The sequence below is a fragment of the Microtus oregoni genome, unplaced genomic scaffold (assembly GCF_018167655.1).
Source record: "Microtus oregoni isolate MIOR12 unplaced genomic scaffold, Mior012 000011F_ref0000422, whole genome shotgun sequence".
NCBI lineage: Eukaryota > Metazoa > Chordata > Mammalia > Rodentia > Cricetidae > Microtus > Microtus oregoni.
In genome coordinates this window covers 18306602-18325483 of record NW_024543070.1, presented here as the reverse complement: position 1 = coordinate 18325483, position 18882 = coordinate 18306602, and the positions used below count along the sequence as shown (strand labels likewise).

The 18882-nt window shown below is 39.9% G+C and overlaps 1 protein-coding gene across 1 annotated transcript in view; it reads left to right on the top strand.

The window, feature by feature from the left end:
* LOC121453406 (ubiquitin-conjugating enzyme E2 D2) overlaps positions 1–18882 on the top strand; it is a 38773-nt gene that overhangs the window by 4216 nt on the left and 15675 nt on the right. Inside the window, exon 2 of the mRNA XM_041660155.1 lies at positions 17596–17659. Coding sequence (XP_041516089.1) covers positions 17596–17659 — 64 coding nt within the window. The remainder of the gene's footprint in view (positions 1–17595; positions 17660–18882) is intronic.

Sequence of the window (18882 nt, the reverse complement as noted above, 5' to 3'; positions counted from 1 at the left end):
CTTGGGAGGCAGAGGCAGAGGCAGGTGTATATCTGTGAGTTTGAAGCCAGCCTGGTCCACGGAGCAAGTTCCAGGACAGGCTCCAAAACTAGAGTAACCCTGTCTTGAAAAGCCTCCCAAAAATAAAAAATAAGAACTCAGTATCTTACTTCTTTGATATATAATGCAAATTTTTGTCTGAATTTGGTACTTTTTGTCTGAATTTTTGTACATATTTTTTATTTTTTTGAATTTCATACATGCATAGTCTGTTTTGGCCAAATTTACAGCACTTTTTATTTTCACTGCTGAGGATTGGACCAAGGAAGGGCCTTGTACATTCTCAGCAGATACCCCACTACTGAGTTACCCCAAGTTCTGGAAAAAGCTTTTGATGGGCATTATTTTGATGTATATCTTGGAGATTCCTGAGCTAGTCTTTAGCCAAAATTTACCATGGAGACACATTATGAATAGTATGGTTATAGCAGGGATTTGAATTGTGTGTGCACATGTATGTCTTCATGTCTGTGTGTCTGTGTCTATACCAAATAGCCTTCTGTGTTTCAGTTTTCTGCTGACTTTATAGGTTTTGATGCTTTGAGGCCTGCCTGCCTCTCCTAGTACCACCCCCAGCCCTTTTCCAGTTGGCTGCATCTCATCTGTTGTGAGCTAAGAAACCAGATCACAGAGCTTATTAAAATTGTGTCTAAAATAAGATCCAGTAGGCTTTGAGTGAAGAGGGTTTCGTGTGTTCTCTCAACTGTATGGTCTCTTTGACTGATCAAAGACCTTTTTGACTTCCTGTTTTTCCTTTTACCTTTAGTTCTAAAGATGCAGGTGCCCTTGTTGAAATATAGGCTTAATTTTTCTGTTTTTGAGAAGGTTAGCAGGCTGAATATTTTGATTCCTCCAGGAGTTGTAGAGTGACAAAAGAGAAGGTACTAGTCTTGGGGGTGAAGCACAGTAGGGAGAGTGCTTGACTAGTTTGCAAAGCCCTGTTTTGATTTCTAGCACCTTGGATACTTATGTAATCCCAGAACTGAGAAGATGATGACAGGAGGATCAGAAGTTCAAGGTCATCCTCAACTACAAATTATCTTTGAGGGCAGTTTTGGGTACATAAGATTCTATCTTAATAAGTAAATGAGCAAGTTCAGATACTTTAAAACATAATAATTCCTTACATATTTTAATGGTGTCTTGATAGTTTAAGGTTTGTGTACGTAGCTTTGAAATATAGTAATGCCATCAATGATCCAATAGTAAGGCAAACTTCTAAGACTCTTAGGAGACAAAACAAAGTTCACAGTTAAAAAAAGGTTTTGAACTCAAGACAGATAACTAAAAGTAGGATGTAACTAAAGTAAAGGAGAATGAGGGTGCTAGAAAATAGGGCATCTGCTACCTATCTCTCTTGAAATGTTGCTGGGATTAAAGTGGGTAGTACTGTCCTGATTCCTAATATTACTAAATTTAAAAATAGTATTGGCCATTGAATTAAGAACAATTGAAGGTAAAATGTTTGCCACTACACTTAATCTCCTGAATCTCAGAAAATAAAAACGATAACTGCTAGAAATGTGTGCTGTGTGTTACATTAATATTCATAGAGGTATGGGTTGAGTAATTTTTGGCAAAATGATGAAACAAATTACAAATATTCCTGTAGAATACTGAATACTAGCATGAGTGTTTGGTTTACTGCCCAGGAAAGCAGGCATAGCTTACTTTAAAAGATAAACGTCATGGTATAGTTTTCTGGAAGGTCTCCCTCATTAGACAAAGATTCTTAGATGGGCATACTCCAGCTAAATTAAGAGGCAGAAGCAGGAGGATTACTTGAGTCTAGGAGTCCAAGACCAATGTGGGAAACATTAAGAGCCCATTTTTTAGAATAAAACAACTGTAGGCATAGCCAAATCCTGGAACACACTTTTAGTGCATGCTTGGTTCATGCCTATTTGCAACAGGAAAAGTCTTGTCAGTGTACTACTCTTTGTTTTGTTTTTTTGAGACAGGGTCTCTTATGTAGTCTTGACTGTCTTGGAACTCACTGTGAACTCACAGAGATCCGCCTGCCTCTGCCTCCCGAGTGCTGGGATTAAAGGCGTGCGCCACCACTGCCCGGCTACACTTGCTTTTTCTATAAAAATTAAGTTTTGAGCCGGGCGCTGGTGGCGCACGCCTTTAATCCCAGCACTCGGGAGGCAGAGGCAGGCGGATCTCTGAGTTCGAGGCCAGCCTGGTCTACAAGAGCTAGTTCCAGGACAGGCTCCAAAACCACAGAGAAACCCTGTCTCGAAAAACCAAAAAAAAAAAAAAATTAAATTTTGATAGTTTATAGTGTAAGGAAACAAAATACCATTTGTTCTGTCTAGAGAGCCACCTGATGTGGGTGCTGGGAACCAGATCAGTTCCAGTCTCTTCAACAACAACAGAGCATTTAATATCCACAGTTTAATAAAGTAACTGCCTTTGGGCTTTTTCATTTGTTAAATTTTTAGGAAAATTTAAAACTCAGGCCTAGCCGGGTGGTGGCGGTACATGCTTTTAATCCCAGCATTCGGGAGGCAGAGGCCAACCTGGTCTACAAGAGCTAGTTACAGGCCAGGCTCCAAAGCTACAGAGAAACACTGTCTTGAAAAACATAAAAACAACAACAACAAAAAAAAAAAGCCCCAAAACTCAGGCCTATAGAAAAATTAAAAATCTAGTGTTATTTTTCTTTAGCTGTTTCTGAGGAATCTGCTGATGTGATTCCATGGCAATCCCTAGTTTTATTTTTTTCCAAAGTAGGGTCTTGTCACCTGGACTGGACTAAGGCTTGTCTCTCTAGCAGAGGATGATTTCAAATTCATGTCTCTACCTCCTGAGTGCTGGAATTAAAGGAGTATACACCATGCCTCTTAGTTTTAGTAGTTTAGGCTTCTTTCTCTTTCTTTCTTTCTTTCTTTCTTTCTTTCATTGATTGATTGATTATGTGTACAGTATTCTCAGTATTCTGTCTGCCTGTTTTCCTGCAGGCCAGAAGAGGGCACCAGATCTCATTCCAGATGGTTGTGAGCCACCATGTGGTTGCTGGGAATTGGAACTCAGACCTTTGGAAGAGCAGGCAGTGCTCTTACTGCTGAGCCATCTCTCCAGCCCCTGGCTTTTTTCATATTTCCAAATATTAGGTTTAATTTGTTTGCCTTAGGCAGGAATGTTTTTGAAGCTCAGTGCTGTATATCTGCACCTTAGGTGGCAGATGATTTGTTTAGTTGGCTGCTTTTCATTGCATCCTGTCTGTTGGTATGTTGTCATTTTCCCATTTTATAAATACTTGTTAACCTTGTTTGTATTAGCTATCTATTGCCACTTAAGAAAGTGACTGTTTAAAACATACCACACTTTTTCATACAGGAATCTGAGAATGGTTTATAGCTAGGTACCTCCTGAGTGCTGGGATTAAATGTATCTCCCATCATGCCCAGCTCTGAAGTTTTAATTACATGGTAGGTATGTATTCGGTTAGGTGCTTGAGTGCAGGGTGGTTAGGGAGTTAAGAACTGAACTCAGGTCCTCCTCAAGAGCAATAATATACTCTCTTAACTGTTAAACCATCTCTCCAACCTTCCTACTTTAAGAGGGCCTTCTCTTAAATGTTCTGTGTTTAGTCTTCAACTTCACAGATAGTAACAGTTATGCTAAAGTATTGATTTTTATATGGATGTACTCTTGTATAAAGCAATGGAATCTAGACTTTGTTTCAATTTGGGCAATTGTTTATAGTTCTGTCAGCTATTATAAGGGTTCTAGTATCTATCTTCACCATTATGCCTTATCAAAAAGCAGATCACAAATCACAAGGACTGTAGGATATCACTTGACACCCACTAGGAAAACAGTAACTGCTTAGCTATCTTGCTGGTCCTGATAGTGATTTTTTTTGTTTTGTTTTTGTTTTTCGAGACAGGGTTTCTCTGTTGTTTTGGAGCCTGTCCTGGAACTAGCTCTTGTAGACCAGGCTGGTCTCGAACTCACAGAGATCCACCTGTCTCTGCCTCCCGAGTGCTGGGATTAAAGGCGTGCGCCACCACCGCCCGGCTTTGATAGTGATTTATTAGCTGCATTTTATTTAGTAGATGCTACTGCTGGAAAACTGAGAGTACTTATGGAGAAGGAAGAAATAATCGGTAACTTTTTGAAGAGAGAGAGAGAGAGAGAGAGTGTGTGTGTGTGTGTGTGTGTGTATAATATAGGAGCTGAAAAAAAATGACTCAGCAGTTAAGAGCACTTACTGCTATTCTAGTCTAGAAGTCCTAGGTTTCTTTTTTTTTTCTTTTAAATATTTATCACGTATACAATATTCTGTATGCCTGCAGGCCAGAAGAGAGCACCAGACCCCATTACAGATGGTTGTGAGCCACCATGTGGTTGCTGGGAATTGAACTCAGGACCTTTGCTTTGGAAGAGCAGGCAGTGCTCTTAACTTCTGAGCCATCTCTCCAGCCCCCTAGGTTTGTTTCTTAACTCCCACATGGCAGCTCACAACTTTCTGTAACTCCAGTTCCAGAAGGTCTGTAACCCTCTTTTGACTGCTGTGGGCAAAACACCATTAATTAAACATATATGCACACACATACATATGAAATGTGTTAAATCATTATCTTAACATCTTAGTTTTTATCAATCATGTGCCATAAATTTAATTTTGTACTATATATATGTTTAAGTTTTAAGATTCTATTATTATGGGCTGGAGAGATGGCTCAGCGGTTAAGAACACTGACTGTTCTTCCAGAGGTCCTGAGTTCAATTCCCAGCAACCACATGGTGGCTCACAACCATCTACAATGTGATCTGGTGCCCTCTTCTGGGGTGCAGGTATGCACACAGGTAGAACACTGTATACATAATTAATAAATAAATCTTTAAAAAAAACGATTCTATTATTATTAATTTTTCAGGAAAGGATTTCTTTGTGTAACAGCCCTGGCTGTGCTGGAACTTGCTTTGTAGACCAGACTGGCCTCAAACTCAGAGACCTGCCTGCCTCTGCCTCCTGGGTGCTGGGATTAAAGAAGTGTGTGTGTTGAGATAGGGTTTCTCTGTTTAGTAGCTTTGGCTGTCCTGGAACTCCCTCTGTAGACCAGGCTGGCCATGAACTCAGAGAGATTTGCTTGCCTAAACACACAAAAGCTTATGTTAATTACAAATGCTCGGCCAATAGCACAGGCTTATTACTAGCTAACTCTTATATTTATAAAATTAACCCATTTCTATTAATCTGTCTATTGCTATGTGACTTGTTACTTTTATCTGTCCTCTAGCATCTCTTGCTTCTTTGGTGGCTGTCTGGTGTCTATGACTCTGCTCTTCTTTCTCCCTGTATCCTCAGTTTGATCATCTCACCTGTACAGTTTGCTTGGCTATTGGCTGATCAATTTTTATTAGCCAGTGAGAGTAATACATATACATAGTGTAAAAAAGGATTGTTCCACTACACTCGAGCACTGAGGTATTTTTAAAATTTTAAATTATATTTTATTTAATTTATTGTGTGTGGGTGCATGGAGTTATGCATATACCACAAAGTGTACATGGAGGTTAGAAGGCAACCTGTGGAAGTTGTTTTGTTCTTTCATTGTGTGGATCCAAGGTAGAGAACTTGGGTCTTTAGGCTTGATGGGAAGCGCCTTTTGTGCTTAGCCGTCCTGAAGACTTTATACTACGTTATAATTTTGCTTCCTTGGATTCACTAAAATTCTAATGCTGAATAAGGTGACAACACACCTGCCATTCTAGCACTTGAGAAGGGGAGGCAATAAGAATTACGAGCGTTTTGTGTGAATGATATATGTGAACCATGTATGTACTTGGTGCCTATGGAGTTCAGAAGAGTGGAGGGATTATTGTGAGCCATCATATGGATGCATTGTAATATTTTGTTTGTTTTGAGACTGGGTTTCTGTGTAGCCCTGGCTGCCCTGGAATCTGTAGACCAAGCTGGCCTCCAACTCAGATTGTCTGCCTCTCCTTTTCAAGTGCTGGGATTAAAGGAGTGCACCACCACTGTACGTGGCTGCATTATATTTTCATGCTTCTGTTATACTACAGAATACCTCTGCTTGCTACCTTTTCTGTATTTGTCCTGAAAATGCTTTTAGAACCCACAAGTGGCACTGTATGGTTTTTAAACATTCCTTGAAGAAAAAAAGAAAACAGATTATAGTAGGCACCTATTATCACTTTTATTAGTTTAAATCCATGAGGGATACAACATCACATGAATTCTGTGTCCGATTGCTTTGGAATTTGTCTTGAACCATGTCACTGTTTGCATAGGCCTGAGCTTCCTTTTGCCAGATTGCTCTGGTTTTGTTGTTTGCCTGTTCAGGAGTCCTTGCGTTGTTTTTTGTTTCATTTTGTTTTTTTTTTTTTTTGCTTTATGCATATGAACACATCTCTTGCCTAAGTAGAATTCAGTTTTATCTTGGGCATGAATATTTTCAGGTTTTTTTTTTTTCTTTAAAAAAAGATTTATTTATTACGTATACAGTATTCTGCCTGCACACCAGAAGAGGGCACCAGATCTCATTATAGATGGTTGTGAGTCACAGTATGTTTGCTAGGAATTGAACTTAGAACCTCTAGAAGAGCAGCCAGAACTCTTAACCTTTGAACCATCTCTCCAGCCCTGAATATCTTCAGTTTTAAGAAGCACACTCATAGCCATCAAAAATGACCTTGAACCACAACCTTCTAGACATACTTGCATTTCCCAGCATGCCTCTGCAGGTGCCAAGATTGTGAAAATGAAATATTTTAAATGTGTATAAATTTTACCTGTGTGTTGAGTATGTGTACCTTGGTCTGTTGCCCCAGGAACAAGAACATTGGATTCCCTACGACTGGGGTTAGAGATTTGGGGACTGCCACATGGATGCTGGAAATTGAACCTAGGTTTTCTGCAAGAGCAGCTCAGTGCTCTTAACCTGCTGAGCCAACTCTCCAGCTGTGTGTGTGTGTGTGTGTGTGTGAGAGAGAGAGAGAGAGAGAGAGAGAGAGAGAGAGAGAGCGATATCACACATGGTATCAGAGAGAGAGCGCGCGATATCACACATAGTTTCTGTGGTGGTGATGGGGATCCAACCCACTGTTTTGTTAAGTGACATCTTCAACCCTTTTAATGTAGTCTGGGCTGTCGTTGAACTCTTTTAAAGATTTTTATTTATTTATGAGTGCTCTGTTTGCATGTACACCTACATGCCAGAAGAGGGCATCAGATCCCACTATAAATGGCTGAGCCACATTGTGGTTAGTGAGAATTGAACTGAAGACCTCTGGAAGAGGAGCCAATGCTCTTAACCTCAGAGCCATCTCTCCAGCCCTGATCCTCTCTAATGTGAGCCACCATATCAGCTTTATTCTTTTTGTTTGTTTTGTTTTGTTTTTTTATTACAGGGTTTCTCTGTAATAATCTTGGCTGTCCTGGAACTTGATCTGTAGACTGGCATCAAACTCACAGAGATCCACCTGCCTTTGCCTCCTGACTGCTGGGATTAAGACATGCTCTGCTATTGCCTGGCAAAATATTTTTTTCTTTTATTTTGGTTTTTTGAGACAGGGTTTCTCTGTGTAGCCCTGACTGTCTTGGCACTCTCTGTTGACCAGGCTGGCCTTTAACTCACAGAGACCCACCTACCTTTGCCACTCAGAATGCTGGGATTAAAGGCCTGTGCCACTACGACTGACTTCATTTGTTTTTAAATATGTGTGTATGGGGGTACACATGGGAATACAGTTCCCACAAGGCCAGAAGAGTGGGTTCTCCTGGGTATGACTTACAGGCAATTGGGAGCTGCCAAGTATGGCTACTTGTAACTGAACTCTTTTTTTTTTAATATTTATTTATTTATTATGTATACAATGTTCTGTCTGTATGCCTGCAGGCCAGAGGAGGGCTCCAGATCTCATTACAGATGGTTTGGAGCCACCATGTGGTTGCTGGGAATTGAACTCAGGACCTCTGGAAGAGCAGACAGTGCTCTTAACCACTGAGCCATCTCTCCAGCCCCACCATTGCACTTTATAATTTAATAAATTCCAACTTTTACCACTTAATTCTAAAAAGTGATTTTTTTAAGAGACCCTACTTTCTAAAGGTATGCTTTGTTTCTGATTATATACATAATATTAGTTGATACCAAATCTCTCCTCAGTTAACTATGGACTTTTGCTACAGAGACAAGGTTTCTCTGTAACAGCTCTGGCTGTCCTGCAACTTTCTTTGTAGGCCAGGTTGACCTTGAATTCACAGTTTACCTCCCAGTGCTGGTATTAAAAGGTGTGTGCCACCACCATCCCCAACCCAGACTTAGTTTTTCTTATTGTCATGGTTCTGTAATCTTTCCCACAGATCTGCCGTCTTCTGCTGTTGGTAGAAAATACTTTACTAAATGCCGTCTTTTTTTTTTTGATTAGACAGACAAAAGGCTCCTAGTTCTAAAGTTTATATGAAATGCAATCTTAGACATTTTTCAGATATATTTTTCACATTTGTTAATACAGTCTAGCTTTGTAGATGGGAATGTTCTGGAGAGGTGAAAGACTCTGTCAAACAAAAATAGAATAATTTTTCTGAAACATTTTTAGATCTGAAATTTGGTTTTGCCTTTGTTTTTGTGTTTTTAAGACAGGATTTCACTGTCATCCTGGCTGGCCTGGAACTCTATAGGCTAAGGTAGTGGCTCAGACTCAGAGATCTGCCTGCATCTGCCTCCTGAGTGCCATACCCAGCTCCTTTGATAGAAGAACTACAATTTTTGTTTTTTTGAGTTTTGATTAATCGGATGAGACCATTTTGCATGTATATAGCCATTTGTAAGACAATGTAAAATTTAATAGCTTGACCCATAACACCACCCACACACACACACACACACACACACACACTTTGAGTGGTGTTTGGGATTGAGCCTTTTTCCTTTACCATTGAGCTATACCCTCAGCCACCAGTCTACACATCTCATATCATAGAACCTATTGGTCTGTAAGAATTGTGATGTAGCCAGGCATGGTAACACATCCTTTTAACCTTAGAACTCAGAAGGTAGAGGTAGGCAGTTCTCCGTGAGTTCCAGGCAAGCCAAGGTGACACAGGAAGAACTTTTCTCAAAAACATAAATAAATCACATAAGTTCTCTGCTGAGAGAAAGCCACAGTTTTACAGGATATATTAAGAAATAGGATGCCATTGTGCCTCTTTATTTTTTTCTACAATTATGAGAATAATCTGTTTTTCAAAAATAATTTAGTGTCGGGTATTTTGTCATAGCCACAGAAGCAGACTAAGACATTCTCTTTAACTCATCTCCCCCAGCTCCCGTTTTACCTCTCCTGAGAACCCCATTATCCAGCCACTTTTTATGTGTTTTTTGAGACAATGTTTCTCTGTAGCTTTAGAGCCTGTCCTGGAACTCACTCTGGGGTTTGGTTAGTATGGGAGAGAGTGGCAGTAACCCCTTACAAATAAGTATTTTGGATTTCTAGTTTCCTATATAGTTGCTTTTGAAAGTAAGATTGAAATACTGGAAGGGACCATGGTAACTTGAGTAGCAGAATAGGAACTCTTTTCTAGTGTCTAGCTTTTTCTTTGGGGCTTAGCAGTGGTGCTTTTGGCATTGATATCTGTCTATTAGCATAGACTGTTGTCATCTACCTGACTATGTGACACACTCATTTTGGAGAGCAGAGATAACCAATTACTGAAAATAAATTTTGGATCCTAACAGGTCCTATGTCATGGAGTCAAACTTGCCTTGAAATAGCCTCCATTGTTACGAACTTAAAGAATTGGGAAGTAGCAGTTCTTGGCAGCTTCTGTTCTTGCAAATGTTTGTATTCATTTATTTGAAGGATTTTTTTTCCTCTAGTTTTGCCATTACTTAGTGATTTTCTTTTTTGGTTTTGGTTTCTCAAGACAAGGTTAATCTGGGCTATCCTGGAGCACACTTTGTAGACCGGGTTGGTCTCAAACGCAGAGATCCACCTGTCTCTGCCTCCCGAGTTCTGGGATTAAAGGTGTGCACCACCACTGCCTGACTGCAATTTTTCTAATTTGGCTATAATTGTAAAATTCTCATTTGTACTTTAGTAGGTATGTGGTCTTATGGCTACAGTATCAGAATGAGATGGTTGATTTTTCCATGTATCTGTCTTTTTTTTAAAATATTTATTTATTTACTTATTATGTATACAATATTCTGTTTGTGTGTATGCCTGCAGGCCAGAAGAGGGCACCAGACCTCATTTCAGATGGTTGTGAGCCACCATGTGGTTGCTGGGAATTGAACTCAGGACCTTTGGAAGAGCAGTCAGTGCTCTTAACCACTGAGCCATCTCTCCAGCCCGTATCTGTCTTTTTTATGTCTAAAATGCAATCAAGAAAGAAAACATTGGCTGGGTATGGTGGTACATGCCTTTAATTCTAGCAGAGGCAATTGGGTATCTGTAAGTTCAAGGTCAGTCTGTTCTACATAGGTGAGTTCCAGGCCAACCAGAACTGTCTCAGAAGAAGAAAGAAGGGAAAATAATATTGTCAGTTGCAAGGTATGTTGAAGAATATTTCAGTTATGCCAGAAAATGAGTGTGCCACCTGTCAAGTATGGTGGTACACACCTGCAATCTTGATACTTGGGAGGTGGAGGATAGGTAGATCTGGAGTCCAAGGGCAGCCTGGGTTACAAGAGACCATGTGGGGCAGGTATTGTCCGTGAAGTCAGTAAAAAACAATATTACCTTTCTTTGGGTACTTAGTATGTATATATAGTTCAAGTATATGGTTTATTTATTTAATAAATAAGATTATGTGTGTATTTTGTCTGCATGTGTAACTATGTATCATGTGAGTGCCTGGTATCCAAAGGGGTCAGAAGAGGGCATTGGGTCCCTTGGAACTGGAGTTCTAGTTGTGAGTTGCCATGTGGGTGCTTGGAATTAAAAGCCAGGGTTCCCCACAAGAGCAACAAGTAAAGCACTCTTTAACTGCTGAGCCTTCTCTCTAGCTTCTCAGCTATATGTTGCACAGACATTTAACTGGGCAGTTCCTATGGATGGACTTCAGTGTGCAAAAAGCTAGAGATTAGATTCCTTCCTGTTTGTTATGGCTTAATAGACAGTATATAAAGTTCTAAAACTGTTCATCTTGCCACATACCTGTAATCTTAACACATTGGAAGCTGAGGCAGGAGGATAAAAAGCCTTAAAAAGAAAATCTTGTTATTTATAATAATATTTAAGAATCTGGAATACTTACTGTTAAATTAGTCTAGATGCAGACAGCATGATATGAACTTACTTGAATATAGAACCTAAAAATTCATACTCAACTCATTTAAGTAGAATAGAATGGAGGTCTCCAAGGGGTCTGAGGGTGGAGAAAAGTTGGTCAAAGTTTTTTGTTATTGTTTTAATCTTAAGATCTTAAAAAATTTATTTTTAGTTTATGCGTGTATGTCTGTGCACCATGTATGTGCAAGTGTCCAGGGGAGGCTGGAAAAGGGTGTTGAAGTGGGATTTACAGATGTTTGTAAGCTGCTGTGTGGACACTGGGAATTGAATCTCGGTCCTGGAAGAGGAGCTAGTGCTCCTATCTACTGAGCCATCCCTATCCACTCTAGCCCCTGGCCAAATTTTTGTTAGACTAGAGGAATAAATATAAATTTGTTGAGACTGGAGAGATGGTTCAGTGGGTAAAGGTACTTGCCATTCAAATCTAGTTGAGATGCAAGTTTGATTGCTAGAACCCATGTGAGAGTGAAGGGAGGTAACGACTCCATGGAGTTGTTCTCAGGCTTTTACCTGTATGCTGTGGTTGACGTGTGTGTGTGCATGCACACACACATTATGCCCTGCACATACATAGTAATAATATAATTTTATAGTTTTTAAAACATTCTTAACTCTGATAATGTTTTCTTATATTTTGTGGTATGGGAGAATGTTATAATGTATTGTTGAAAATTACTAGAGTACTTTTTAAGTATTCTTGTTATAAAACAGTAAATGTTAGATGATACTTATATTAATTAGGCAGTGAGCCATTTCACAGTGTATGTGTATTTAAGCTTTTCATTCTGTGTATCATATACATATATACATAATTTAAATCAGTAAAATAAGGTATACGTATATACACACTTGTGCTTGTGTGCTTTGCTGTTTTCACGTTACAGTTCCAGCCCTGACAAAGTTCTAAGGCTTTGCTCTTTCTCTTTCCTCCTCTCTTCTCTCTTTACCTTCTCTTTTACCTCCCTCCCTCCTTCCTTCCCTCTCTTGCCTCTCTTGCTTACCTGCCTGGAGCTCCCTATTCTCTTTATAGTAGATGTTCTTTTTCTTTTTTAATAATTATTTATTTATTATGTATACAATATTCTGTGTGTATGCCTGAAGGCCAGAAGAGGGCACCAGACCTCTTTACAGATGGTTGTGAGCCACCATGTGATTGCTGGGAATTGAACTCAGGACCTTTGGAAGAGCAGGCAATGCTCTTAACCACTGAGCCATCTCTCCAGCCCCTATAGTAGATGTTCTTGTACTTCTGATCCTCTTGAATTCTAGGATTGATCACCGTTTTGCACTGTGTCTGATTCATGAAGTGTTAGGGATGGAACCCACAGTTCTGTACATACTAGGCCAGCACTTTAACACCTAATATATGTCCCAACTCCTGGTTTATATTTTATGTATACAATGTTCTGCCTGCACATGTTCCCGCAGGCCAGAAGAGGGCACCAGATCTCGTTACAGATGGTTGTGAGCCACCATGTGGTTGCTGGGAGTTGAACTAAGGACCTCTAAAATCTAAAAGACTAGCCAGTGCTCTTGACCTCTGAGCCATTTCTCCAGCCCTGGTTTAGGTTTTTCATGATAGGATTTGTAGTCCTGGCTGTTCTGGAACTCAGTCTGTAGATCAGAACCAGCCTCAAACTCAGAGGTCCACCTGCCTCCACTTCCTGAGAGGTGGGATTAAAGGCATGCACCACCATGATCAGCTAATTTTTGGTTTTTTTGAGACAGGGTTTTTTCTCTCTATGTAGTCTTGATTGTCCTGGCACTGGGAGTGTCATATATCAATCTGTTGATTTCATTGGTTAAGCAATAAAGAAACTGCTAGGCCCATTTGATAGGCCCACCCTTAGGTGGGTGGAGTAAACAGAACGGAAGGCTGGGAGAAAGAAGCTGAGTCAGGGAGTCGCCATGATTCTTCCACTCCAGGCAGATGCACGTTAAGATCATTCCTGGTAAGCCAGCTCGTGGGCTACAGCAGATTATTAGAAATGGGCTAGTCCAGGTGCGAGAGCTAGCCTAGAAGAGGCTAGATAGAAATGGGCCAAGCGGTGTTTAAAAGAATACAGTCTCTTGTGTAATTATTTCGGGTAAAGCTAGCCGGGTGGCGGGACGCAGCCCAGCCCGCCGCTCTTATTTCAACAGGGTTTTTTCTCTCTATGTAGTCTTGATTGTCCTGGCACTTTTGTAGACCACGCCCGCCTAGAACTCACAAGAGATCCTTCTATCCCTGCATTTTGAGTGCTGGGATTAGAGATATAAACTGCCTGGTTCATGACCCAAATTTGATCCTTGGAACCACATGGTAGGAAAGAAGCAACTTCTGTAAGTTTTCTTTTAACCCCATGTACACTGGTACAGATACTGTACACATGTGTGCACACACAGAGGATACAGTATTTTCTAATTATCAGAATCTTTTTTGGGGGGGGTGTTGTGTTTTTGTTTTTGTTTTTTTTCTGAAACGGTTTCTCTGTATAAACAGTTCTGGCTATCCTGGAACTCACTTTATAGGCCAGGCTGGCCTCGAACTCACTGACATCCGCCTGCCTCTGCCTCCCAAGTGCTGGGATTAAAGGTGTGTGCACCACCACTACTCGGCATTATTTGATTCTTAAACCAATGGCTTTATTATACTTTATAAATGTCTACTTCAGTCATGATGTAGGTATGAAAACTTATCTCAAGAGGCCAAGTAAATCAATCTTTAAAGCTTCTTATGAGCATAATGTTGAGAACATTAATGTATGAAGATTTAGAAAAACCTTTATTTTGCTGTTGTCTTTAAAAATGTAGAGAATATTAATAAACTTAGAAAATGGTGACTTTGTACGTAAATTCTTCTGTAATAATGGAAACATCTGCTTAATTAATGGCAAACAGTTTATTGTGTGAAACATTTAAATTGGTAAGAAAAATATACTTTGAAGGGCAGAGTACTTCTAATTAATTTTAAGGGTTACTTTGGGTAATGCTGGAAAATGCTTTATTATAACCTCGGAACCTCAGTGGCAGCAGATGATCAGAGCACTTTGAAATGGAACTTATGCAGGGAATCTAAGCCTGTGGCCTTCTGGAGGCTTTGACCCAAATTTATTTATAGAAGCTCATTTTATACGCAAACACATGCATACATGCACAACACACACCAAAAACAAGGACATTTACCAAAGCATCACAAGTAAAGTAATTTCAGTTCATCAGCTAAAGGGCTCTATAGTAGTTTAGGTACAGAGTACTTAAGTGAACAGTGATAGGAAAAATAATACATGGAAACATACTAAAGTATTTTGAGCAGAATATAATAAGGTGGTATATTCTTGTAGTACTTAGAAGGCTGTGGCAGAAGTATCAGAACTTCAGTGCCAGTCTTGGTTACATAAGTTTGAGAGCAGTTTAAGCTATGTGTGACCTCACCCTGCTCCAGTCTAAATATGTTTTTTCATAATTTAAGGATGTGCTGACACATGCCTTTAATCCTAGCACTGGGGAGACAAAGGCAGGCTATCTCTGAGTTCAAGGTGAGTTCCAGGATAGCCAGAGCTACACAGACACACACACGCCCCCCCCCCCAAAAAAAAGTTAAATTTGGGGCTGGAGAGTGGCTCAGCAGATAAGAATACTGACTGTTCTCTCAGAGCAGACTTCATTTCCCAACACCCACATGGTAGCTCATAACTACTGCAATTCCAGTTCCAGGTTCTCCAGCACCCTCTTCTGGTCTCTGCAGGCACTTAGTTCACACATGGTGTGCATACATATACAGACAAAACACACACACAAAATAAAAACGTACAACTTTTTAATGTTGGATTTTTCCTATTTTTTTTACTGTTGTACTTTTAAAATATGTTCTAAAATTAGTTCTTCCTAACAGCTTTTTGATCTCTTAAAACCAAGCCAAAGGCTGTAGTTAACAGTTGCTGAGCGTATGCCAGACTGTAAGTTAGATCTGCATCACTACAAAAGAAAACATGAAAAACAAGCTGAGGAAAAAGAAAAGAGAATAATTTCTTTCATATAGTTTTCCAAATATCACTTCCAGGTTCCAAGTTTGTGTTAAAATAGCTAAAAAGCTGACATGTGACTGTGGAGCCAATGCTATAGATAAATCAGTCTCAGTAAGCCTTTATAGTTTGTTCTCTTTGGAAGTTCTATAGACTGACACTAGGACTAACATGATACATAGTTACTCTACCATTGACCTGTATCCCCAGTTCTTAGTGGTTTTTGTTTTTTGTTTTATTGTGTTGTTTTTTTGCTTTCACGAAGGTGCTCATATCAGCCTTGAACTTCGTCATAATTCAGGCAGCCTTAATATTGCCCTTTCTTCCAGTAGCCGATATTATATATCTGCCCTATCTGACTAGAGTGTACCACATCCTTTTAAAGGTTTTCTGTTTGGCACACTGGTGCTATGACATCAGCTGAAAACATGTCAGCATTGGTTGAGGTGGTCTAGAGTAGTTTCAGAGCCACCTCCTCCCCTTTTATGAGTTTTAAGAGCTGCTCTAACAGTTTGTGATATAAAAATTGTCGTTGAGGTGAGCATGGTGGCACACAGCTTTAATCCTAGCTAAAGAGAAAGCAGAGATAGGTGTCTCACTTAGTTCAAAGCCAGTCTAATCTACAGAGGAAGTTCCAGACCAGCTAGGCTATGGGTGAGACCTTGTCTTTAAAAAAAAAAGTCTGAGACAGGATCACAAATTTAATGAAGCCAGGCTTGGGCAACAGAAGGAGACTTCATTTCAAAAAGGGAGGGAGGGAGAAAAAAGATAAAAGAAAAATAGTGACTTTTCTTTAAAATAGGTTAGGGTAGTAGCATTCAGAGGGTGAAGCAGGAAGATTGCCATAAATTCAAGGTTAGCCTGGACTAATTAAGCAATAAAACAGTTTTGGAGAGCTGGTGGTGTGCCTTCCTCTGGTCCCAGCATGGAAAATGCTGACATGAGAGTACCATTGGAGTCCAGGCTAGCACTAACATCTGAGCAATATAGACTCCTTTTCAAAACACAAAAAATAGGGTCTACAACATGGTTCGGTTTGCCTTATAATCCTGATGGCCTGAGTTCAGTCCCCATAACCCATGTAAATGCCACATGTGGTAGCATGCATCTGTAATCCCAGCATCCTTTCTGTGAGATGGGAGGCAGAGGCAGAATTAGCTGGAAGTTCATGGTCCACAGAGCCTGAAGTATAGAGTGTGGCACAAACAGCAAAAGTGGTTGAGAACTAATTCCTCAAAGAGTTGTCCTCTGCTGCACACACACAATCAAGTAAAACAACAAAAACACTGTTTTGGGCTTTAACTGTTCCTTATTTTGTTTTTAAAGGAGAAAAATATCTTAGTGAAATTGAGGGGTGCTTATAACCATTTGTGTAAGGAAAGTATATAAGACTGAACCAAGAGTCTGATTTTTTGTTTTTGTTTTTTTAATATTTATTTATTATGTATATAATATTCTGTCTGTGTGTTTGCCTACAGGCCAGAAGAGGGCACCAGCCCCCATTACAGATGGTTGTGAGCCACCATGTGGTTGCTGGGAATTGAACTCAGGACCTTTGGAAGAACAGGCAATGCTCTTAACCTCTGAGCCATCTCTCCAGCCCCTTGTTTTTGTTTTTCAAGATAGGGTTTCTCTGTAGCTATTGAGCCAGTCCTGGAACTTGCTTGCTCTGTAAACTATGTCATCCTTGAACTCAGAGATCTGCCTGCTTCTGCCTCCTGAGTTCTGGGATTAAAAAGTGTAAGTCACCACCACTCAGCAACTATGACTACTTGAGGATGAAGCAGAAGTAGGTGGCCAGCACAATTAGATTACATTTATAAATTGCTCAAGTGGCTGGCGAGATCACTCAGCCATTAAGAGCTCTTGCTGGTCTTTCAGAGGACCAGAATTCTGTTCTAGCATTCACATAGTAGCCCACAGCATGCAAGCCATCCATCCATTCTAGGGGATCTAGCATCTGACAGTTTCTGATGTAATACATACATGCAGGCAAAACACTTGTAAGATACAATAAATACTTTTAGAAAGAAAAGAAAAACATAAAACTAGCTTTGCAGGGGATACTAGTACATACCTTAATCCCAGTGTTGGGAAAGACAGAGGAAGGTGTATCTTTGAAGGCCAGACAGGGTTATATAGTGAGCCACCCTTCCAAAAAATACTGACTGAAAAATAATCATAAAAGCTTCACTAGTAAGGCAGAGAGCATTGTTAATAAGGTAAGTTTAGAAACTATGTAAAGTTACATTTCTTCTCTTTGTTTTTTCTTAAGGAATTGAATGACCTGGCCCGAGATCCTCCAGCACAGTGTTCAGCAGGTCCTGTTGGAGATGATAGTAAGTATCTGAATGGAGTTGCAGCATAACAAGACTTTCTCTTTATTTTTGGGGTGGGGGTGTGTGTATGAGAGTGTGAGAGTGTTAGTTTAAGCATCACAGTTTTGCATGTGGAGGTCAGTGGACAACTTGCAGTTTGTTCCTTTCTTTCACTATGTGAGTCCCAGGATTGAACTCCGGTGGTCAAGTTTGGCTGCAGGCACTTCAGCTGCTGAGTCAGCCCTCTTACTGTTATATGTTAAAAGGTCATTTGCTATAGGGAAAGGGGAGTCTTAACTTGTAGTTTCCCGTGACAGAATATGTTTTGGTATGTTTTTTTGCTTGTTTGTTTTGTTTTTGTGTGGTTTTGTTTGTTTTTTGTTTTTTTTATTGTGGGATTTCTCTGTATAGATCAGGCTGGTCACAAACTCAGAGATGTAACTACCTGCCTCTGCCTCCTGAGTGCTGGGACTAAAGGCATTTGCCACTATCCTTGAACAAAACTTGTTTTAAGTATACCCAATCATCTTATTATATTTTGAGCTTCTTCTGGCAACATTATCTTTGTGGTTGCTCTGGTCTCTTTCTTCCTGTCCTTTCTGTTGGATATTTTCCTGGGATAAAAGAGCTGTTAACCTACATTTGGCTATTTTGCCCTTTAAGGAAATCATTGTATATGTTTGTATTTAACTATATTCTACGGGGTTATATGTGTGAAAGCAGATATAATTATTAAATTGTTTATATAGTACTGTGGGTTGAACCCAGGGCCTTGTGTATGCTAGGCAACCACTCTTATTACTAAAATGTATTTGTTTGTTTGTTATGTGTTGGGGAGTTTCTCCTACCCTGTGAGTCTCAGGGAGTTAACTTAGAATGTTAGGCTTCAGCAAATGTCTTTACCTGCTTACTGGCCCTACTAATATTTTAATGCTAGTTTAATACAGTAATACTAAATTTAATATTAAAAACAAAAAACTAGACTCATTGCCATGCAATCCTTTTGTCTCAACCTCCCCAGTGCTAGGATTCATTGTGTGAGTGTTTTTGTTTTTTGAGACAGGATTTCTCTGTGTAGCTCTGGCTGTCCTAGAATTCATTCTGTAGACCAGGCTGGCCTCGAATTCACTGAGATCTTTCTGCCTCTGCCTGTCATGTGATAGGATTAAAAGTGTGAGACAGCTCAGGTGTGAGTCTTTAAACCCAGATGATTTGGAGTATTTTCTTTTGGTCCAACCTCCCCC